The sequence below is a fragment of the Dipodomys merriami genome, unplaced genomic scaffold (genome assembly GCF_024711535.1).
Source record: "Dipodomys merriami isolate MVZ:Mamm:240054 unplaced genomic scaffold, mDipMer1.0.p SCAF_1, whole genome shotgun sequence".
Lineage (NCBI taxonomy): Eukaryota > Metazoa > Chordata > Mammalia > Rodentia > Heteromyidae > Dipodomys > Dipodomys merriami.
This window is the reverse complement of record NW_027202270.1, coordinates 5,597,078-5,621,175: the sequence shown is the minus strand read 5'-3', so window position 1 is coordinate 5,621,175 and position 24,098 is coordinate 5,597,078. Positions and strand designations below refer to the sequence as shown.

General features: G+C 50.7%; 2 protein-coding genes across 6 annotated transcripts in view; both read left to right on the top strand.

Annotated features, from left to right (window-relative positions):
* Positions 1 to 12,002, top strand: part of Sag (S-antigen visual arrestin) — a 33,645-nt gene extending 21,643 nt beyond the window's left edge. Inside the window, exons 10-15 of the mRNA XM_070021384.1 lie at positions 2,680 to 2,817; positions 3,265 to 3,342; positions 5,277 to 5,300; positions 6,811 to 6,866; positions 11,102 to 11,111; positions 11,734 to 12,002. Coding sequence (XP_069877485.1) covers positions 2,680 to 2,817; positions 3,265 to 3,342; positions 5,277 to 5,300; positions 6,811 to 6,866; positions 11,102 to 11,111; positions 11,734 to 11,836 — 409 coding nt within the window. The 3' untranslated portion in view covers positions 11,837 to 12,002. The remainder of the gene's footprint in view (positions 1 to 2,679; positions 2,818 to 3,264; positions 3,343 to 5,276; positions 5,301 to 6,810; positions 6,867 to 11,101; positions 11,112 to 11,733) is intronic.
* Positions 12,003 to 20,960: 8,958 nt separating this feature from the next.
* Dgkd (diacylglycerol kinase delta) overlaps positions 20,961 to 24,098 on the top strand; it is a 96,646-nt gene continuing 93,508 nt past the window's right edge. For 2 of the 5 annotated variants that reach the window (XM_070013907.1, XM_070013995.1), the window contains exon 1: positions 20,961 to 21,116. In XM_070013907.1, the coding sequence (XP_069870008.1) occupies positions 20,961 to 21,116 (156 nt within the window). Of the gene's footprint in view, positions 21,117 to 23,255; positions 23,496 to 24,098 lie in introns of those variants that run through there. The other 3 variants (XM_070014125.1, XM_070014084.1, XM_070014181.1) reach the window with 3 other exon arrangements.

Here is a 24,098-nt window from a genome sequence, read left to right as displayed (position 1 = left end):
TACATAATACTTAAAAGTAATACTTAGAGTAAACTATTGCTCAAAACAAATTTGAGCTGAAGTTTAAATATAAGTCTACAAAGGAAGGAAGTAGGAAAGAAGCACAAGTCATTAGCAGACTTCCCTAAGCCAGGCCTGTGGTTTGTCCCGGGGCACACATTTGCCTTCTTGGGGCGGGGGAGGTCCTGGTTGGTCTTCAACAGAAGCTCAGCAAGAGTGGGCCAAATGTTCCAGATTTTCTCCCAATCTAGACTCCGTTGTCTCGTCCTTTATTAAAACCATGGGTGCTTTGGAAGCCGTTCTGAGATTCCTATGAGGGTTGGGAGGAGATTGGAAGCTAGGCCAGATCGTGTTTGCTGCTGATTAGCTTTCTGTCACTGAGACAGATACTTAGGACAACAACTGAAAAAAGGCAAGATTCACTTTGGTTCCGTTTCGAGGTTCCAGTTTATCACGGCCAGGAAGGTGTGGTGGAGCAGACTTCTCAATATGGCAGCCAGGAGGGAGGGGTGGCCCAGTGAGCTTTCTTGTTTCACCTAGGCCCCCAGCCCATGGGGTGGTACTACGCACATTCAGGGTGAGGCTTTCTGCTTTAGTTCTTTTTCTCTAAAATCTACCTATAACATATACAACGTATACACACATATACATACATATGTATAGTTGTGGGAGGGGGAAGGTTATACTGGAATATGGACTCGGGCTCAAGCTCTACCACTTGAATTATGTCCCCGTCCATCAGTCCCCTCAAGCTGACAATCAAGATCATCACAGTGCATCTCAGACTAGAGGTCAATCAGTATGAGTGACTGCCAGACCCCACTACTCCTGGAGCTCCTCAAGTCAGATCTGATCTGACTTTGTAGCAGCTGCCTGCTGTCCAAGTCCAGGCCCCAAAAAACCCTAGAAGGTGACCCCTAGAGACCTGGCACAGAAATTTGGCAAACTGCTGCTCCTCATCACCAGGCCAGCCCCAAGGACCCCGCCTTACCTCAGTCCCTTTTACGCTCTGCTTTTGTCAATGCTGCTGCTCTAATCAAGCTCCTTAGAGATTCCACCTAGAGTCAGATGGGACAATGTGGGTCACCCGTGACTCCAGCAAAATTCTATAAAGATCTTCCTGTATCTACCAGAAGCAGGATAAGCCAAAGCTGCTTTAAACTCCCCAGGGAAGTCCTTCCCTGGGGGCAGTTCAGCCCTGAAGACTTCTCGGGACTTGCTTAAGAAGCAATCCTCAAGGAGTGACCCGGTCAGGCCACACCCTGGTCAGGCCACACCCTGCCGCCTTCTGCTGGGCACTAGGCTAGGGTATGCTGCGAGCAGCCAGGGCTCTGCAGGCTCAGAACCGGTGGGTGCATGGCTATGGCAGACAGGAAGCAAGAGACTTCAGCACAAGGCACATGAATGACAGGGCCAGGTATCCAGCTTAGATGCGGCCTTGCGATCCCAGTGATTCTGTGTCCCTGCGCCTGCCCCATACCTGTCCTTGGCATGAGGGTCCTATAGCCCAACTGCTGATGGAGCGTCTCCAGCAGGGAGCACGTGTACTGTTTTGAACACACACGAGCCTGTCTGTGCTGTTCATGAGGCTGTGGCCTCGTGCAGCTCCCAGCCCACCATCGGCCACATGCTGACTGTCCTAACAGTGACCGCTTGAGTACAAAATGACCTCTTCAGCAGGGTGCTGGTGGCCCAAGCCTGCAATCCTAGCTACTCAGGGAACTGAGATCTGAAGACTGAAATTCCAAGCCAGCCAGGGCAGACAAATCCAAGAGATTCTTACCTCTTATTAACCAGCAAAAATCCAGAAGTAGAGATATGGCTCAAGTGGTAAAGAATCAACCTTGAACAGAAAAAGCAAATTGAGAATGTGAGGCACAGAGTTCTGGCTGCAGTCCTAGCGCACACACACACAAATACAAAGAAAAAATATAACCTTTCCCATATGGGCTTGTTGGTAACCCTTCCATAGAGGAGGATCTGCTGTTCACCGGGCTCAGGAAGAGACTGTCTGAGCTCTCTGAATTTTGGACAGCTGGTCATAACTTGCTTTTGGCTTTGTCTTGTATTTTGAGACTAAGCTACTCACTCGGTAGCTCAGGCTGGCCTAGCACTCTTCTTGCCTCAGACTCCTGAGTGCTGGGATTACAGATATGTGACACCATGCCCATTAGTCTTTTTTTGTAGTAGTCTTTTTTGTTTTTGGCCAGTCATGGAGCTTGAACTCAAGGCCTAAGCTCTTCTGCTCAAGGCTAGCACAATACCACTTTGAGCCCACAGCTCCACTTCTGGTTTCCTGGTGGCTAATTAGAGATAAGAGTCTCAGGGACTTTCCTGCATGTGCTGGCCTTGAACTATTATCCTTAGATGGCAGCCTCCTGAGTAGCTAGGATTATAGGCATGAGCCATTAGTGCCCAGCCCCATCAGTAGTGTTATATTATATAACTGCATAGAATGTTCTATAAATTCAACTCTTACCAGTAGGCTGAGGGTCTCGAGGAAATGTGCAATATTGTTTGTCACTTAGCCCATGCTGAGCTTCCACTGACATCGTGTCCCTGTCTTGGTAAGTCGCCAGGGAACTTTGATCCTGGAAAATGCTCCCTGGCAAATAGCGTCTTGTGGGGTTGAGATAGTGACTCTGATGCTTATAAATGTCTTCTGTTTTCTTTCTTCAGAGAAAAAGTGCCACCAAATGGCACTTTGACCAAGACGCTGACTCTGTTGCCCCTGCTGGCTAACAATCGAGAGAGAAGAGGCATTGCATTGGATGGGAAGATCAAGCATGAGGATACAAACCTGGCCTCCAGCACCATGTGAGTCCTCGGCCCAGAGAATGGCCATCCACGTGGCTGACGATGTCCTGTCCCCCGGCGTCTGAACACTGGCACCCCAGCAGGACAGGATGGAATAGTGTTAAAGGCACAGTGCACAGACCTGGGGGCCCAAGCAGGGCTCTCATTCCCTCCCTGGCATGCTGTCATGATTCCCCCGAGGGGTACAGCCTTGCACCCACCCAGCCTCACTTCCTACCCAGTGGGTGGTGCTGGGCAAGTGACTGGAGCCCGCTGAGAACTTCCGTTTTTCTTATCGGTCTGACGGGTGTAGTTAACGGTTGCCATCTCAGAGTTAGACTACTTGCCCCTCATGTCTGAGGCCCTGCTAGAGTCACCAGGTCAGTGGACCTGGAGGAAGAGGGAAGGGTCCCTTCTCTGCTCTGCTTCCTAGCACTCCCCTCATCCTTCTCCTTTCTGTTTGGGCAGCCTTAAGGAAGGCATAGACCGGACTGTTCTGGGCATCCTGGTGTCTTACCACATCAAGGTGAAGCTTACAGTGTCAGGGTAAGTGTCTGGAGCCAGGGTCTGCTGCATCTTGGTGAGAACTGTCAGGGCTGACTGGCATGCAGGCAGACAGCAAGGAAGGTCCTCCACACTCCTGCTGATTCCCAGATAGTCTGGAATCTTCGCAGCTCTGTCTTATTTCCATACAAGAGTGTTGATACCCAGAGTCTTTTTTTGTTGTTGGCCATGGGGCTTGAACTCTAGGCCTGGGAGTTGTCCCTGCACTCTTCAGATCAAGACGAGTACTTTACCACTTGAGCCACAGCACCACTTCCAGTTTTCTGGTCGTTAATTGGAGATAAGAGTCTCATGGACTTTCCTGCCAGGGCTGGCTTTGAACCATGATCCTCAGATCTCAGCCTCCTGAGTAGCTAGGATTACAGGTGTGAGCCACTGGCACCCAGCATATACCCATAATGTTAAGAAACAATCTTAGTTATTTTTTGGTGAAATCAGTATTTTTAATCTCACCAAGATGAAAAACAACAACTTAAATTTTCACTTTCCTTCCTAATCCTGTTGCCAAAGACTCTGGCTTTTTATGTTCATGAACCCTGGTTAGTTTGGCTGTGAAATGCAAGTTCATGCATGTGACCATGTTTCTAAGTAGGTAAAATGTTACCCAGATTTTACCAGGGGCAAAAAAGAATATATCTGCTCTGACGTCTGATCAGTACAATGTTTGCGCTCTGTTATGATTTTCAAAGTAGACTGGTGCTTTCTTCCCTTTTCCCTGTATGGATCTAAAAACTGTGTGGAATTTCACTTAGCCATCAAGAAGAACAAGTAACTTTGGGTCCATACTCATGAGTTCAACCATGCACAAGTCAGAAGTATTTGGGAAGAAATGTATATGTACTGGATATGTAGACTTTTTGTCTTAGTTATTCCCTATATGATATAGTCTCACAACTATTTATATAGCATTACATTGTATTCAGTCTTTCTTTCTTGCTTGCTTTCTTGCTTTCTTTTTTTTCTTTTGGTTGGTTGTGTGGCATTGTCTCAGCTCCTCAGCCCAAGGCTAGCGTTCTATCACTTGAGCCATAGCACCACTTCTGGCTTTTTCTGCTTATGTGGTACTGAGGAATCGAACCCAGGGCCTCATGCATAGGAGGCAAGCACTCTACCATTGAGCCACTTTCCTAGCCCCTTTTTTGTATTTGTCAGTCATGGGGCTTGAACTCAGGGCCTGGGCACTGTCTCTGAGCTCTTTCTCTCAAGGCTAGTGCTCTACCACTTTGAGCCACAATACCATTTCCAGTTTTCTACAAGTTAATTGGAGATAAGAGTCTCACAGATTTTCCTGCCACAGGCTGGCTTTGAACATCAATGCTCAGATCTCAGTCTCCTGAGTGGCTAGGATTATAGGTCTGAGCCACCGGCACCTGACTTGTGTTCAGTATTATAGGAGATGATTTCAAGTATGTAGGAAGACGTGAAGGTTATACACAAATACTACAGCATTCTCCTTAAGAGACATGAATATTGTCCACAGAGGCCCTAGAACCCATGCCCTGTGGCTATGGAGGGGCAGGCACAGGCACAGCTGTGATTGGCCTCTGGTGGCTGTGGCTGGGAGATTCTGTTGTTTGGAGACAGCATCTCTCTAAGTGGCCCATGGTGAGTGTAGCTCCTGATGCTCCTGTCTCAGCTCGCTGAGAGAGTGCAAGGGTTACAGGTGTGAACCATCACACCTGGGGGGCCCGGGGAATCCTGATTCTGTGGCTTGCACTTGAACCAAGGTGATTCTGCTTCTTGGACAATCCTCTTGAGAAAGAGAGTAGGTCACAAGCACGGGGAGGGGTTGACCTTGGACATGATGGGGTGCAGCCATCCCCGGAGTTGTGAGTTGTTGAGGGAGGAAGCGTTCTGCTCCTGAGTGGGGGAAAGTGAGATGACAGTCACCAGAGCTTTTGTTTTGTCTTTCCTAGATTCCTGGGAGAGCTCACATCCAGGTAAGCCTCTTCTCCTCCCTTGCGCCCAGGAGGCCAAGGACAAGGAGAGGGGAACTAAGCAGAAGCCAGCAAAAGCTAGTTTCTGAGTGGCTGAGTGTAATGCCCACTTCCTCTGGTGTGTGGCTAGTAGGTATGAGGCCAGGGAGACTGTAAACAGGTTCTGCCTCTAGACAAGGATGTGCAACTAACACTCCAGCCCCTAAAAACTAGCAATACAACTGTCACGTGTATGTATGTGCATGTGTGAGTGTGACACATAGATATACCAGGAATGTTATCATTTAACCATTTTAAGGTGTACCACTCAGTGGCATTAAGTGTACTTACAGTGTTATATACCCATCCCCATTACCTAGGTCCATTGAGAACGCCCCATTATTTTTGGTGGTTAATTGGAGATAAGAGGCTTATTGACTTTCCTACTTGGGCTATCTTTGAACTGCAATCTCACATTTCAGCTTCCTGAGTAGCTAGGATTACAGGCATGAGCCACTGGCACCAGACTAAGAAACACACAGACACACAGACAGACTTTTTTTTTTTTTTTGGCCAGTCCTGGGCTTGAACCTAGGGCCTAAACAATGTTCCTGAGCTTCATCTGCTCAAGGCTAGTACTCAACCACCAAGCACATTCCCAGACCCAGCTTTTTCTGTTCATGTGGTGCTGAGGAATCGAACCCAGGGCTTCATGTATACTACCCAAACACTCTACCACTAAGCCACATTCCCAGCCCTATGTGTTTTGTTTTGTGTTTTTTTTTTTTTTTTTCTGATCCTGGGGCTTGAACTCTGGGCCTGGGCACTGTCTTTGAGCTCCTTTTGCTCAAGGCTAGCACTCTACCACTTGAGCCACAGTGCCACTTCTGGCTTTTACTGTGGTTAATTGGAGATAAGAGTCTCATAGGGCTGGGAAGGTGGCTCAGTGGTAAAGTGCTTGCCTTGCATACATGAGGCCCTGGGTTTGATTCCTCAGCACCACATAAGCAGAAAAAAAAAAAAAAAAAGAGCCTCATAGACTTTCCTACCCAGGTTGGCTTCAAACTACAATCCTCAGATCTCAGCCTCCTGAATAGCTAGGATTATAGGCCTGAGCTACCAATGCCCAGCTTAAGAATATTTTAAAAACTAATCTTTTGACTAGGTTTTCACACACTTTGACTGTTTTCGCACTAGCTCTCCCCACAATACATCACTGCAATTACTGACCAGAGGTGTGCTGACCTAAAAACACTGGCTGCTTCCCCATACCTGGACCACATTCCAGAGCCTGCAGTTCAAATGTCTGCTCAACCACCTCCTCACTCTTGCTTCCTCTTGCTCTAAATCCAACTGAATTGTCTTTTGTCAATCTCTGCAGTGCAGCTTTCTGAATGTGATCTGTAGGTGTGTGTGTGTGTGTGTGTGTGTGTGTGTGTGTGTGTGTGTGTGTGTGTGTGTGTGTGTGTGTGTGTGTGTGTGTGTGTGTGTGTGTGTGTGTGTACTTATCCATCTGCATTCTTCTTTCCTCTAGTGAAGTGGCCACTGAGTTGCCATTCCGCCTCATGCACCCCCAGCCCGAGGATCCAGGTCAGTCTCTAGCCATTTACTACTGGCAGAAGTGTTACGTATTCATCCCTAGTCTTTTTCTTTTTGGTGCTTGTCCTGGGGCTTGAACTCAGGGCCTGAGTGCTGTCCCTAAGCTTTTGTACACAAGCTTGAGCCACAGATCCATTTCCAGTTTCTTGGTGGTTAACTGGAGATAAGAATCTCAGACTTTTCTGCCTAGGCTGGCATCGAAATGCAATCCTAGCTAGGATTATAGCCGTGAGCCATGAGTGCCCAGCAACCTAGACTTTCTGGACTCGGCGTGTCTCCAGCTGTCATCCATGGGGTTTCAGGATCTGCTCAGCACTGAGCTCGCCCTTCTCCAGGCATTCATAAGATGATATACTTTTTTTTCCCCTCTGGTCTCAGCCTGGATGCTGTCCCTGAGCTCTTCAGCTCAAGGCAAGCGCTCTACCACTTGAGCCACAGTACCACTTCTGGTTTTCTGGTGGTTAATTGGAGATAAGAGTCTTACATACTTTCTTGCCTAGGCTGGCTTTGAACCATGATCCTCAGATCTCAGGCTCCTGAGTAGCTAGGATTACAGGCGTGAGGCACCAGCACCTGGCTGGTGATATATACTTTTAGAAGTGGTGATTATAATGAGACTACAGAAAACATTAGGAGAGGGTCAGGCTGGGGTCCTACCCTCACTCATTTGATTTATAAATGCATCAACTCCTATATCAGTGTTAAGTAAAAAAAATAGAGGCAAGGGGCTGGGAGGTGGCTCAGTGGTAGAATGCTTGCCTTGCATGCATGAGGCCCTGGGTTCGATTCCTCAGCACCACATAAACAGAAAAAGCCAGAAGTGGCGTTATAGCTCAAGCTGTAGAATGCTCGCCTTGAGCTGAAGACCTGAGGGACAGCGCTCAGGCTCAGAGTTCAGGTCCAAGACTGGCAAAAAAAAAAAAAAATAGAGGCAGGAGCTTGGGAACATATCAAAAATCATCTCACTATCATTGTAAAGGAATGAGCTGGATGATATATGTATTCATTTGTGAAGAATCACTTTTTTTGTCATTCATGAGGCCTGAACTCTGGGCCTGGGCGCTGTCCCTCAGCTCTTCAGCTCAAGGCTAGCTCTCTACCACCTGAGCCACAGTGCCACTTCCGGCTTTTTCTGCTTATGTGATGCTGAGGAATGGAACCCAGAGCCTCATGCATGCAAGGCAAGCATTCTACCACTGAGCCACCTTCCCAGCCTGAGGAATCACTTTTAAGGAAAGCTAAATGAGAGGCTGGGCATGGTGGTACAGTTCTTTAATTCCAGCACTTGGGAGGTGGAAGTAGGAACATCATGAATTCGAGGCCAACCTGGGCTTCATAGCAACAGTTCTGTCTCAGAAAGAAAGTAAAGAAAACTTAAGTGAGAAGTGAAGGAGCTAGCTCAGTGGCAGAGCACAAGCTTAGAATGTGCCAGACTCTAGGTTTGATTCCTAGCTAAGAAGAAGAATAAAAAAGAGTAGCCTGGTGCTGGTGGTTCATGCCTGTAAGCCTAGCTACTTAGGAGGTTGAGATCTGAATATTTGCAGCTCAAAGCCAGCCTGGGCAGGAAAGTCCATGAGACTCTTATCTACAATTAACCATCAGAAAACTGGAAGTAGCACTGTGGCTCAAAATGGTAGAGCACTAGCCTTGAGCAAAAAAGCTTAGGGACAGTGCCAAGGCCCTGAGTTGACATGACAATGACAAAAACAAACAAAACAAGTAATTGAAACAACAGAAATAACATAAGTGCAAATTCAGAAATTCTGAGGCAATAGTCTCCACTTACAGAAAAATAGATTGGTGGACAGGAATGAAAAGAAAAATGAACCTGTGTGCATGACAACTCTTTATAGCTATCCTAATAAAGAATGTTTTGTTTTCTTCCTATACTGGGCCTTGTGCTCTTGCTTGGCTTTTGCATTCAACCTTGGGGCTTTACCACTTGACACATACCTTCACTTCAGCTGTATTTTGGATGGAATTAAGATGCTTTCATGTGTCTTTTATGGAAATTAAAAAGATTGTCACCCAAGAGCATGTCATAGTATATATGGGGTTGCTTTCTGGACCTTAAGACAAACTTTGCAACTTGATTTAGGAAAAATGGAGTTACTTTTCTTCATCTTATGGAACTAATCATTATGACTCAGTCACTGTGGCCCTTACATTAGGCATCTCACTCTGTCAGGATAAAACATTCACCTTGCTAGGCACTAGTGGCTCACGCCTTTAATCCTAGCTACTTAGGAGGCTGAGATCTGAGGACTGCAGTTTGAAACCAGCCCGGGCAGGAAAATCTGTGAAACTCTTATCTCCAATAAACCACCAGAAAACCGGAAGTGGCGCTGTAGCTCAAGTGTCAGTCATGGGGCTTGAACTCAGGCCTGAGCACTGTTCCTAGCACTCTGCCACTTTGAGCCACAATGCCACTACAGGTTTTCTAATAGTTAATTGGAGATGAAAGTCTCATGGCCTTTATTGCCCAGGCTGGCTTCCAATCATGCTCCTCAGCTCTTAGCCTCCTGAATAGCTAGGATTACTGGTGAGCCACCAGTACCTGGTGCCCTTTTATTTTTATGGTGTTACTGGGGTTTGAACTCATGGCTTCTTGCTTGCTAAGCCGGTGCTCCATTGTTGAGTCACACCCTCAGCCTCCCCCACATTTTACTATCCCTTCTCTCTTGCCTCTCTACCCAGTCCAAGGGTGCTGACGGGATCCTCCCGTGGTAGACTTCAGAGCCGAGGGTCCCAGCTAATGCCTATCTATGCTGAGCACTGTGGGGCACCAGCCTGTCTTTGGGGTCCTTGTGTCCCAGTGACTCTCGAAGGTACCTCTGCCCATGCTTGGCCCTGCTGGCTTCCAAGTGGGCCCAAGTATAAAAGCAGAGATTCACCATCAGCCCCGTCCCAGTGCCCTTCTACACCTTCAGTAGCTTTCATTCTTTTTCCTTGTTTGTTTGTTTGTTTGTTTGTTTTAATCTTGGGCCAGTCCTAGGGCTTCAATTCAGGGCCTGGACGCTGTCTCTTAGCTTTTTCTCTTTTTTTTTGGGGGGGGGGGGAGTCCGGTCGTGGGGCCTGAACTCTGGGCCTGGGCGCTGTCCCTCAGCTCTTCAGCTCAAGGCTAGGTGCTCTACCACTTGAACCACAGCACCACTTCCGGCTTTTTTTCTTTTTTTTTGCTTATGTGGTGCTGAGGAATCAAACCCAGGGCCTCAGGCATGCAAGGCAAGCACTCTACCACTGAGCCACCTTCCTGGCCCCAGCTTTTTCTCTTAAGGTTAGTGCTCTACTGCTTGAGCCACAGCTCTGCTTCTGGAGATAAGAATGTCCCAGACTTTCCTGCCTGGGCTGGCTCCAAATCTTGATCCTCTGATCTCAGCCTCCTGGGTAGCTAGGATTACAGTCATGAGCCACTGGTACCTGGCCCTCAGTAGCTTTTGTTTTTGTTTTGCCAGTCCTAGGGCTTGAACTCAGGGCCTGAGCACTGTCCCTGAGCTTCTTTTGTTCAAGGCTAGCCCTCTACCACTTGAGCCACTTCTGGCTTTCCCTGTTTATATGGTACCGAGGAATGGAACCGAGCGCTTCATTCAGGCTAGGCAAGCTCTACCACCAAGCCCCCTCAGTAGCTTTTAACCATGCCAGACCTTTATTAGGTGGACAGAAAACTAAAAAAGAACAAAGCCCACTCAAGGTGGTGGAAATCCCAACACAGGAAAACCTGACCTGATGTTGAAAGGGCAACATGTCAGCAGTTGAAAAGGGAAGAGCCTGGGTGGGTGGCCCTCAAGCTGTAGTGCAACCTTGGGGTGCTAGTGAAGGCCAGGGCCCAGAGGTCAGCCTTGAGGAGCTCCTGTGCCTGGAGCCGTATGGTCAGGCCTGTCCCGGGCGGCTGTGGCCTGGAGTGTGTCCAAACTTAGGCAGAAATATTTGGAAACAATGAGCAATGTCAGAGGGTGAGGACCATCAGAGAAAGGGCCTTAGAGGTGCAATGGTAATTGGAGGTGCAGTTTTAGGGTGTAAAGGGTGCAGTACCCTGTTAAAAGTGATGGCTGGTTTGTGGGGTGCAACTCTGGTAGCACAGCTCATGGGTAGCATGTAAATCACATGCAATTACATGTATCTAGCTTTTATTACCACTCAAACTCCAGGAGATATGGTGCTAATCTCTCTCTCCCTCTCTCTTTCCCCATCCCTGTTCTCTCTCCCCCAATACCTTTGGCTTATAGCAAAGGACAGGTAAGCCATTTGAATGCCGCTCTGATTACCTGTATCCTGTGATTTCTCTTCCCATGCAGGCCCCTTTGCTGGTGTCTGCACAAGTTCCTGTGTCACTTTGCTCCCAAGGGCTTAGACACAAGAACTTTAAGGCATGTGTACCCATTTACCCTGGATACATGGGTACATTTCTTATGGGTCGTTTTTTTTCTGTGTGTGTGTGTGTGTGTGTAATTAGGGATTGAATTCAGGGTCTTGCACTCTCCCTTAGCTTTTGTAGTGCTCTGCCACTTGAGCTGCAGCTCCACTTCTGGCTTTTTGTTGGTTAATTGGAGATAAGAGTCTCCCTGGCTTTCCTGCCCCGGCTGGCTTCAATTTGCCATGCTCAGATCTCAGCCTCTGGAGTAACTGGGATTACAAGGCATGAGCCACTGGTGCTGGCTGTTTTTCTATTTTAATTTGTTAAGGAGTCTTTCAACAAAAAACCCTCGAGCAAAGTGGCATGCTTCCTTGCTTCATTCTGGGTAAACCTTGATCATTTTCTTTGCTGCAATAAAAAAAAGATCAAGGGTTTTAATTCATTGGAGATTTCATCCTCAGCTTCAAAGAGAACTCACTGATCACAATGTTTGTTTTCTCTTAGTGTACAGGATGAAAACCTGGTTTTCGAGGAGTTTGCTCGCCAAAATCTGAAAGATTCCGAAGGCACAGAAGGGAAGAAGGAGGAGGCTGTGCAGGATGAGTGAAGAGTCATTCCGGATGCCTGAAAATGGCTGTGCTATGCTTCTTGATGCTGCAGCTTAGGCCTCCTCCCTTTTTGCGCCCCCCACCCACCCCCAGCTCCAGTTCCCCTTTGGTTATGCTAGATATGAAAGTACGAATCTCTCTCCAGAAATAAAGCTGTGTTTTGAGTCCTGAGAGCTTGAGTCAGGCTGATTTGCTAGGGAACTGGACTGGTGTCACCAACAGAAAAGCTGCTGTCTCTTAGGGTTCCTGGAACTGAATGGTAAGCGAAATGTCTAGAAGAAAGGCCAGCCCTGGCCCTACAAGGTGATAGGGCACCAGAAGTCTCTGTGCTCACCTAGTGGTCCTGGTGGGCCCAGGGCTTCCCAGGTTTCTAGTATATACAAGTTGCTTCTCTGAAAATGTATTGTGTGGAAGGGGGGATTAATTTCTTGACTAATCCTCTCTCCAGGACCCCCTTGGGAACAAACTGATGAGGAAACAAGTGTAGGCAAAAAACAAAACAAAACAAACCTTTATCACTGATTCATCTTTGGTATCCAGGCCATGCTTGAGCTCTAGGCTGTAGGTTAAGTTTCTATAGAGTACGGACGTGGTTAAGATAAAGAGGAAATTGATGTAATAGAAGGGCCCTGGAGGGCTGGGAATGTGGCTCAGGGGTAGAGTGTTTGCCTAGCATGCATAAAGCCCTGGGTTCCATGCTCAGGACCACATATACAGAAAAAGCTGGAAGTAGAGCTGTGACTCAAGTGGTAGAGTGCTAGCCTTAAGCAAAAGAAGCTCAGGGACAGTGCCCAGGCCCTGAGTTCAAGTCCCAGGACTGGCAAAAAAAAAGAATCCAATAGGCTTAGCTATGGTCATAAGGACCAACACTCTATGTCCAGTGGTGCAGAGCCCAGCCCTGGGGATGGATTGTTCTGGAAAAGGGGTTCACTGTGAACCAATAGGCTTTCTAGTATGAATCTTATACTGATATCAAACATGAAAGGAGAAGGGCTCCTTCCATCAAGGGATCCCTCTCCTGGCCATGAGACCCACCAGCCTGGTGCCAGGGAGACTGAGTGGCCACTTGGCAGCCATGGGGGACCTTGGGAGATGTGTGGTGCTGCTTATGGTTTCAAATAAAAGGGATCTGTAGATTGGGCACTGGTGGCTCATACCTGTAATCCTAACTACTCAGGAGGCTGAGATCTGAGGATTGTGGATCAGAGCCAGCCTGGACAGGAAGGTTTGTGAGACATACCTCCAAAAAAATGAAATAGAAGTTGGGTGCCGTTGGCTCACACCTGTCATCCTACCTACTCAGCAGGCTGAGATCTGAGGATCACAGTCCAAAGCCAGCCCGGGCAGGAAAGTCCGTGAGACTCTTTATATCTCCAGTGAATCACCAGAAAACTGGAAGTGGCACTGTGGCTCAACTGGTAGAATGCTAGCCTTGAGCTGAAGAGCTCAGGGACAGTGCCCAGGCCCAGAGTTCAAGCCCCAAGACAGTCTCTCTCTCTCTCTCTCTCTCTCTCTCTCTCTCTCTCTCTCTCTCTCTCTCTCACACACACACACACACACACACACACACACACACACACACACTGAAGTAGACCTGTGGGTCAAGTAGTGAAACACTAGTCTTGAGCAAAAATGCTCGGGGACAGCACCCAAACCCTGAGTTCAAGCCCCAGGACTGGCACATAACAGGGGTCAGGAGGTCTGCAGATTTCTCTATAGCTGAGATAGGGTGTGAGGAGGAAGGGTTATATGTAGGAAGAACTCCTTCCGATTGGGTTTCTGGGACTCAGCAGCTCTGGAGGACTGGACAGGGCATCAGCTGCCTATGCTTGAAGGCTCCAACATGGGGAGTTGTCCAGTAGAGGTCCAGATTGCTTGAGCCTTGGGGCTGGGTGTGGAAGGTCCACTGTGTGTGTGGGAACCCTACATGGGGCCCACACAGGTGAAGCAAGGTTTGGATCTGTGTGTTGACTTTGAGGCATCCTAGTATGGGCAGGAATGAGGGCTAATAATAATAATAGTGCCGGTGCTGGTGGCTCACATCTGTAATGCTAGCTACTCAGGAAGCTGAGATCTGAGGATCACAGTTCAAAGCCAGCTCGGGCAGAAAAGTCTGTGAGACTCTTATCTCCAATAAACCACTAAGAAAACCGGAAGTGGTGCTGTAGCTCAAGTGGTAGAGTGCTAGCCTTGAGCTGAAGAGCTGAGGGACAACGCCAGTGCCCAGAGTTCGAGCCCCACAACTGACAGCCCTGGGGGCTTTTAGGGTGGCGCAAGCTCTGAGGAGTCATGGCTGTGTCATGATGAGCTTTTCTCTTGCTTCCAGCAGGGGGCGCTCCCTGCAGAACTCTTGGGCCGGCTGTGTCAGGGCTGGGCCTTCACTGTGCAGCACCAGTTGAGATGAGATGATTGGTCCTGTATTGCTGGATGCCAGGACTTACTAAGGGGGGACATGAATGGGTCTGACCTTTGGAACCGTGCAGTGGGAGAGCAGAGGAAAGGGCTGGGAAACCAAGCCCTGGGGATCAGAGGTCAGAACTGTCCCAGCCCTTCAAGTTATTTTGGTTCTAGAATGTCCAATATGGGCCCCCAGGTGCTGGCTTGTTCATGATTGACAGCTAGCCAGCCTGGGGAGGGAGCAGGACAGGAAACCAGCAGCTTGCTAGCCACCACAATGAGAAAGCAAGCCTTGACTTTGCTGGCATGCAGACCTCTAGAGAGGCAGGAAATCTGTGGCAGGTTGAATATGTAGCCCTCAGAGGTGGGGGGAGGTGCAGATCAAGAAGCAGGCTACAAGCCGGGCACCGGTGGCTCACGCCTGTAATCCTAGCTACTCAGGAGGCTGAGATCTGAGGATCATGGTTCAAAGCCAGCCCAGGCAGGAAAGTCTGTGAGACTCTTATTTCTAATGAACCACCAGAAAACTGGAAGTGACGCTGTGGCTCAAGCGGTAGAGTGCTCGCCTTGAGCTGAAAAGTGCAAGGACAGCGCCCATGCCCAGAATTCAAGCCCCAGGACCACCCCCCCCCAAAAAAAAAGAAAGAAAGAAAATGGTGGCTGAGAAAGTGGGGCAAATTCTGCAATCAGCAAGGGGATTCCTGCCACTTATTTTATTTTTGTTGATCGTGGGGCTTGAACTCCGGGGTTGGGCGCTGTCCTTGCACTCTTCAGCTCAAAGTGAGCCCTCTGCCACTTGAGCCACAGCACCACTTTTGGTTTTCTGGTGGTTCATTGGAGATAAGAGTCTCACAGACTTTCCTGTCCAGGCTGGCTTTGAACAGTGATGCTCAGATCTCAGCTTCCTGAGTAGCTAGGATTACAGGTGTGAGCCACTGGTGCCTGGCCCATTTATTTTTGCTTTGGAGGGGGGGGTGGGACGGAGGAGTACTCCCGACCAGAGCCTTGAACTTGAACTCTAGACCTGGACACTGTCCCTTAAGTTTTTGTGCTCAAGGCTATTGTTCTACCACTATGAGCCACAGTACCATTTTCAGAGTTTTAGTACTTAGTTGGAGATAAGAGTCCCACAGTCTTTCCTACCCAGGATTGTTTTGAACCTCGATCCTCAGATCTCAGCCTCTGGAGTAGCTAGGATTACACATGTGAGCCACCAGCACCTGGCCTGGTTAATACTTTATAAATTATAGCCGTGCAATATGACAAGGCAGGGATTGACATTGATACAATCCACAGTATGCCCGTTGGACTCCAATCTTCTTCCAATCTTACCTCTGTCTCTGTGTGTATTTAGTTCTCTGCAGCTTAATCACATGTACAGTTAACTTTTATAACTTAGGGTATTTGTTTCCTATTCCTTTAACTTAAAAAAATTATATTCCTATTTATTTCACAGATCCGAATATCGATCTTGGGGTGGTGTGTGATGGGATAAGGGGAGTAGAGGTGGGAGTTGGACATCTAGAAATGTGTGGAGTGGTTTCTGGTTCTCATAAGACTGGGAACAGGGGACAGAGAAACTACAGCGTCGTGTGCAGTAAATAAAGACTGTCCCATCCCAAGTGTGGACGGTAACCCAGGTTAGGGGTGAAAAATGACTGGCCCGTGTTCTCAGGTGGACTGTGAAGCTGTTCTTTCTAACAGGTTTACACTCTTGCCTGCCATGTCACCGAATGGACTGGGTCAGACATGAGGTGTGTTATTACTGCCACCTTGATAATGCCCTGGAGGTGGGGTGAAGTCGGGGCGCAACATCTCCTGAGACATGATTCACAGTGTGACTCATGCTGTCAGAGAGGCACCCGAGGGAATGTGTTTTTCCTGCAAGCTACTCTGCGGAGCTGATGGCTCAGCCCTTCCCCAGATCTCCTAGGGAACAGCACTGTGCCTTCAAAGGAAACAAAAAGGCTTCCTCGCGTGTTAAAAAAAAAAAAAAATCATGCCAGAATAAGGCTCCTTTGCCTTCAGAACACACTATTATTCTTACACCAAGCTTAATACAGTTCTTTTTAATATATTTTTAATTTCAGATAATTTTGGACTTACAGAAGAGATAGTCCTGAGAGGTCCTGTGTTATTAACAATCTACATCAGTTGGCACGATGGCCTTGGTACCAACATGTTATGAAGGTAAAGCTCATGATTATTTAGATGTCATTAGTTTCTACCCAATCTTTTTTTTTTTTTTTTTGGTCGGTCATAGGGCTTGAACTCTGGGCCTGAGCGCTGTCCCTCAGCTCTACAGAGTAACCAGTGTTTAATTGGAGATAAGAGTCTCACAGACTTTCCTGCCTGGGCTGGCTTTGAACTGCCTCCTCAGATCTCAGCCTCCTGAGTAGCTAGGATGATAGGCATGAGCCACAAGGGTCTGGCTTAATCCAGAGTATCTTTTTCTTTTTCTTTTTTTTTTTTGGGGGGGGGGATGGGTCCAGTTGTGGGGCTTGAACTCTGGGCTTGGGCGCTATCCCTCAACTCTTCAGCTCAAGGCTAGCGCTCTACCACTTGAGCCACAGCGCCACTTCCGGCTTTTTTCTTTTTGCTAATGTGGTGCTGAGGAATCGAACCCAGGGCCTCAGGCATGCAAGGCAAGTGCTCTACCACTGAGCCACCTTCCCAGCCCCAACCCAGAGTTTCTAACAGGCTACACCATGCACACACCTAGAACACTCATCTTGCTCATTCTAGGTACTCTTGCTTAGTGAGGCTGTCTCCCCCCACCCTCCAGGAAGACCCAAAGGGTCTTCTCTCCTCTATCATCTCCCTCTCCATTGCCACCATTTTGGCTGCCCATCCAGCACTGCCTGGAGTAGTCCAACTTCTTTTCATGTTCTCCTTGCTTTCCAGTCTTTCCCCTTCTGCACCAATCTCTGCCCCGACACGCAAGGAGATTTCTGCTTTGGTGGTGGTGGTGGTGTGTGTGCATGTGTGCATGCATGCACTGGTCAGAGCCTTGAACTTGAACTCAGGGCCTGGGCACTGTCTCTTAAGCTTTTGTGCTCAAGGCTAGTGTTCTACCACTTTGAGCCACAGTACCATTTCCAGATCTTTAGTAGTTAACTGGAGTCTGTGGGGTGAAGTCCTTGCTAGAGAGGCTAGCAGAGGCTGCTTGCCACCTGCCCCTTGCCATTGGGTCGCCTACATCCTGTCATCTCTCAGCTCACCTGCTTGTTCCCTCATTTTGTTTCTTGGTTGCTGTTTATGTTCCTAGAAAATTCCCTTCTTCCCCGATCTTTCTATCCAGATCTCTAAATTGCAGATCACACTGCTCCCCTGATGTTACTAACTCGTTCTTCCCCTGCAGCTCCACTTCATCCTCCTGTTCCTATCTCCATCAGGGGTGCAGAACTTCGGGCCTATGGGCTGCATAGACTTGCACAATCATTTAGTACACCACAGGGGCTGGGAAGGTGGCTCAGTGGTAGAATGCTTGCCTTGCATGCATGAGGCCCTGGGTTCGATTCCTCAGCACCACATAAGCAAAAAAAGAGAAAAAGCCGGAAGTGGTGCTGTGGCTCAAGAGGCAGAGTGCTAGCCTTGAGCTGAAGAGCTGAGGGACAACGCTCAGGCCCAGAATTCAGGCCCCATGACCAGACCCCCCCCCCCAAAAAAATTACTACACCACAGGACAGACACGTAATGCTTCTGGTTGGCTGCAGGTACCTGTATTTATATCTATCTATCTATTTACTTATTTTTGTCAGGCCTGGGGCTTAAACTCAGGGTCTGGGCACTGTCCCTGAGCTTCTTTTGCTCAAAGCTAGCATTCTACCACTTGAACCACAGCGCCACTTCCACTTTTTCTGTTTATGTGGTACTGAGGAATTGAACCCAGGGCTTCATGCATGCTCTACCACTAAGCCACTTTCCCAGCCCGTGTATTGATAATTTATTTTAATTTAATTTTATTTTTTTGGGTCCAGTCGTGGGGCCTGAACTCTGGGCATGGGTGCTGTCCCTCAGCTCTTCAGCTCAAGGCTAGCGCTCTACCACTTGAGCCACAGCAGCATTTCCAGCTTTTTATTTCCTGTGCTGAGGAATAGAACCCAGGGCGGCCTAATGCATGCAAGGCAAGCACTCTACCACTAAGCCACCTTCCTAGCCCTGTATTGATAATTTTGTATGGCCCATAATCATGGTGGTTTTTTTTTTTTTTTTTTTTTTTTGTCCGTCTTGGGGCTTGAACTCTGGACTTGGGCGCTGTCCTTCAGCTCTTCAGCTCAAGGTGAATGTTCTATCACTCAAGCCACAGGTGCCACTTCCGGTTTTCTAGTAGTTAATTGGAGATAAGAGTCTCATGGGCTTTCCTGCCCCGGCTGGCTTTGAACTGCTATCCTCAGATCTCAGCCTCCTGAGTAGCTAGGCTTATAGGCATGAGTTACCGGCTCCTCGCTCATAATCATGTTTTAAATAGCCCTTGGAAGAAAAAAAGCTCTAGCTCTAAAGCTAGACCATTCCACTTGTGTGTCTACACACACACACATTTACATTATATATCTACACATTTGCATTATATACATATATATACACACACACACACACATCCATACATAGGAAAGTGTTGTACAACTTGAACTACACCTCAGCTTCAGATAATACTGATAGAAAAGCCCTAGGTCTGTGGGGATGCAGACACTTTTTGTGTCTGAATTAGTTCCTACAGTTGCCTGTAACATCACAGACAAGGTAACTTAACCAATGGGATACTGCTGCCAAGCTGAGACCAAGGTGCGGGCAGGGCCTCTCCTCTTGGTTTTCAGACAGTGTTCTTCTCCCAAGTCATCTTCACCTAGTTCTGTGTTTGTGTTCTAATCTCCTTAATGGGAGTCAGACTGGATTAAGGACTACCTTAAAGATCTTATCTTAAGGTAATTACATTTTAAGGACTGTACATCTAGTACTGTTGCGTTCTGAGTGCCTGGGGGCTGGATTTCAACACATAAGTGGACCCGCTTTGGGCCACTTTCTACCTATGTACTCCCATAGGCCTCTGCTTCCTGGCCAAGTACTGGAGACTAAGGAATCACTTGACCCCAGTTCAAATCCTACCTCTGTGGCACACCGTGGGAAGAGGGACCTAGCTCTCCCATGTCAGGGCGTCTTTCCAAATGCTGACTGTGGGGCATGGCTGAGGGCCAGCGTCCCTGCTTGTGCCTGTTGCTCTGCACTGGAGCTGTCGCTGCCTTGTATATTGTCACTGTCCCGTGATGGAAGTGTTTTGCCCTGGTGTGATCTGGAGTGGTCGCTGTCAAGCCACATGCGGCTCCAGAGCACACGGATGTGGCCAGTATGACTGAGGAACTGAAAATTAATCTTAATTGGGACTTGAATGAGCACAGCCACACGTGGCTGGCGGCTACAGCGCAGGCAGCGCGGTTGTGTACTCTCAGGGCTTTCTCAGGTCCGCCCCACAGAATTCCTGCGTTAGGCCTGGTCATCTTCTATCCTGGCTGTTAGGACCATTCTTTGGCCTTCTTGTTTGGAGGTTCTGGGGGTGATGGAAAGCAGGAGGGACTGAGCTTGCTGACGGGTCTCTCTTAGCCCTTTGAAGGTGTGACCGCAGCCCCATGGATGGCCCCTCATAGCGGGAAACACAGACAGCATTTCCCTCTGGGTGACACCACATGTCTTCAGTTGGATAATTCCGAAGACGTTCCAAACCCAGCGATCCCATCCTCCAGCTGACCGCCTCCCGTCTGCTGGAGAAGCACAGTGTCACCGGCTGCTCACCCTACCTCCCTTCAGGGCTGGTCTCTGCCCTTGTCTGCCAACCTCTCAGCCCCACTCAGTACTTCAGGGTGGCCACCTGCCCCCCAAACTGCACCAAAGCTTGAATCCTAGGCCCCAGCTATGTGGCGCAGCAGTACCTGACTTAAGTCCCTCCAGGGCTTCCGGTGGCTCCCAGGCCTCCACCGGAAAGGTCAGCTGCAGATCTGGTCCAAGAAACCTGCCGTGACCTTTTCAACCCTAGGCCCCTATCTTTATGCCATCTGCGCTCTGAGCTCCTTTCTCTCTTGCTTCAGGGTCTTTGCACAAATATGGTTTCTGCTGGTAACCCAGTTCCTCCCGTATCCTTCAGGGAAGAGTCCTGTCATTCTCCATCTCTCTCCCAACCCAGCCCAGCCGGGTACTCCTGCGCCCCCGCCCCCCCCCCCCCTCAGCGGGCCAGCCTCAGGCCGCCTCCCCCCCCCAGCGGGCCAGCCTCAGGCCGCCTCCCTCCTCCCCCCCCCGCCCCCCCCCCCCCCCCCCCCGCAGCGGGCCAGCCTCAGGCCGCCTCGCCCCCCCCCCCCCCCCCCCCCCCCGCAGCGGGCCAGCCTCTCCCAATTGCTTGGCTAACGTGGTCCCCAGCCTCCCGGGGGTCACTTGCATTCTGATGTGAGAGGCTTTTTCAAAAAAGGAGGGGACACAGAAAGAAGAAACACAAGGTGTTCCAGAAACCAAGAACAACTCACAGACGCCGGCCCGGGCGCCCCCGTTCCGGGCGCCCCTGGGAGAGGGCCGGGAGGAGCACTGGCCCGGCGCCTGCTGCAGCCGCTCGCCGGCCGACAGGGGGCGCGCGAGGACCTCCCCGGCCCCGCCCCGGACATCGCCCCGCCCCCAGGCCCCGCCCCGCCCAGGCCCCGCCCCGCCCCGCCTCCCCCCCCGTGGCGCGCGCGCTGGCCCGGCAGCATGGCGGCGGCGGCGGGCGCCCCTCCGCCGGGTCCGTTGCAACCTCCTCCGCCGCCGCCGCCTGAGGAGTCGTCGGACAGCGAGCCCGAGGCCGAGCCGGGCTCCCCGCAGAAGCTCATCCGCAAGGTCTCCACGTCGGGCCAGATCCGCCAGAAGGTGAGCCCGGCGCGCGGCGGCCCGGAGCGCGCCCCCCTCGCCGCGGGCTCCGCCGAGGCTCGTGGCCCTGTCCGCCGGAGCGGCCGCCCAGGCCCGGCCCGGCCCGGCCCGGGGTCCCGCGGGCGCTGCCGTCCGGGCCGAGCGCGCCCCGCCGCGGCAGCGGGCCGGGACCCGGGCCGGGCCGGCGCGGGAGCGGGGCGGGGGGAGCGCAGGTGGGCGTCCGCGGGGCCGGGGCCGCCCGGGGCCGGAGGAGACGGAGGCCCGGAGGAGACGGAGGCCCGCAGGCCGGGGTCGCGCGGCTCGTCCCTCGCGGGACGGGGACCGGAGGAGGCCCGCCTGCGCCGGGACCCCCGGGTCTGCGCGTTCCCGAGCCGGGGGGCCGGCACCTCCCCGTGGCCTCACCTGTGACGCCCGCGGAAGTCGGGTGCCCTCCGGGGTAGGGGGGTGTCTTCCTTCCCCCTCGCCTCGCGGGCGGCCGGGTCGCCTCCCCACCCTCGCCCCGTCCTCCCCGGGGCGGCCGGGCGGCGCTCCCGCCGGGCACCGGCTCTCCGCGGGGACTGGGGGCGGAGAGACGCGCCGGGTCGCGCCCTTTGTCTCCCCGCCGAGGGTCCCGCTCACCGCGGTCGGCCCGGCCCGGCCCGGCCCGGTGTTTGTTGTGCTCAGAGCGAGCCTCCCCCGGTCCGCAGGGCGTCCTCGGGCAGGTGGCCGGACAGGTGGCCTCCGCCCGGCGGCCTCGCTGCAGTGCGTGTTCCCCTCGGGGGCCGGTGGGTCCCTTTGCCGTGGGAGCCATTTCTGGCCGTATCTTCTGCCGGCCTCCGTTTCCTGGCCCGGGGGCCGGCTCGGGCGCTAATCGATGTCCCGGATAGGTTTGTCATTTGGCAGATGGGCATCGGACGGACGCCGAAGCGATTCCAGGAGCGGCGGCGGCGGCGGCGGGACGCGCGGGGCGGAGGGAGCGCGGCACGCGGGGACTCCTCAGGTCCCCCGGGCTGGCTCGGGGTTCGCGCCGACTCATTTCCTCCGCCAGGTCCCAACCCAGAGAGTTAGCACTGTGGTTTGTTGTCATCCTGGGTGTCTGGCCTTAGAAACGGCCTGGAGAGGCCGACTTCACCAGAGCCCCAAGGGGTCTGGAAACGGATCCCGCGTTGGAAAGCTCTTTCTCCACCTGAAGGTTTTCGGTCTAGGAAAGGGGCGACACCTATGCTTAGCCACGACGATCTAGAAAGTGCTGCAGAAGCGTAGAGGATGGACCGGTGAGGCAGGGGTGAAGACGGCCCGTTGAAGATGCGGTCCTGAGGGACAGACTGTGGGGCTTGGGGGAGAGGGGCCGCCGTTCCCCATATTTTGGTCACCCCTGGAAATGGTCAGGGCGTCAGTGGGATTTGGCCGAGGCCGCAAGGGTGGATCAGGGCCGGCAGGCCAGTGGGAAAGGGAAAGGTTGGTTTTTTTGGCCTTGGGCAAGAGCGCACCACTGGGGAATTTTCCAAGCATGGAGTGAAGATCAGGTCAGGATGATCTCCAGGGAGCCCTAGATGGTTCCGATAGGAGCGCCTGCTCTTGATGTCTGGTCCCTCAGGGCAGGGTTCTGCCCGGTGTGGGCCAGGTAGTGCCTGGTGCCCGATAGAACCGATCTTCTGACTGACTGACTGTGTGGTCTGCTGGGAGAGATTCATCTCAATGTGACTTCAGGTTTTTTTTTCTTTCTCCTCTTTAATCCTCCCCCCCCCCCAAAAAAAAAACAATAGCTGCAATACCAGCTGTTCTGGTTGAGGGGGAGTGATGGGTACAGTGTTAAAAATACACCCAGAGGACTTGCTTTTCTGAATAGTCACATCTGCTATACAGATAGTTTAAGGCTGACTTCCTTCTGGGTTGCCTGCGAGTTTCAGAATGTCGGAAATGTGAGGGTTATGGCATGTGCAATAGCTCCCTTCTGTAGCAAAGAGGCCATTCACAAAATTCCTCTGGTAAATGTGGTATGTAATAGAAATACCCAGGTGGTATGGGCTATCCTGGGTGGAAAAAGAAACAGAGCCCACTTTAAGTATTTGACCAGAGGGAGTTTAATGGGGGGGCGGGGAGGGGGGGTGGGCACACAGGTGCTAGAGAACTGAGAATGCAAACTGCAGTCAGTGAGGCAACCCGGAGATGAAGCAACACACAGGAAACCGCTGCCACCACTGAGCCCAGGGACAAAGGGGCGAGATGCACAGTGACTGCAGTGGAATCCGGACCCAGAGGTCCATCTGGCCCAGCCTTGGATGCTACAGCTGCTCCCTGGGAGCCCCGGCCTGCAGGGATCACTTCCTCTGCAGTCGAATGAAGCAAAAGAAGGAAGAGAGGATCCGAGGATGAGTTGGCCCAGGACCAGAGCTGTATGTATGTCAGGTTTTCAAAGTATTAGTCTAGCGCAAGCTCAATCTATCTTAATTTAGGAGAGAAAGAAAAAAAAGATTTTTTTCCTCCTGGTTGAACTCAGGGCCTGGCAGCTACCCTTAGCATTTTTTTGTTCAAGGCTGACACTCTACCACTTGAGCCAAAGCTCTGCTTACACCTTTTTTGCTGGTTAATTGAAAATAAGAATTTCATAGAGTTTCCTGCCTGGTTTGGCTGCGAACCATTATCCTCAGCTGTCAGCCTCCTGAGTAGCTGGCATTACTGGTGTGAACTTGGGTCCAGCTAAAAAACAATCTTTTGATAATAGTCCTCAAATTTTAATGTCAAATGTGTCTCCTGGGAATCTTGTTCAAATTTCAATTCTAGTTGAAGGAGGCCTGGGATATTCATGTAGAGAACACGAACCTCCAAATATGTCTAGATTATGCAGTGTTTTTTTATTTTGTTTTCTTAAAACTTTTAATCTTTTAGTGAAAATTTTGTATATGTTTGAATTGGTTATTTACTGGTTTAGCATGTCATGTGTATCTGTTTTCATGTATTCTATCCTTTTGTTTTTGTTCCTGTCTTGGGGCTTGAACTCGC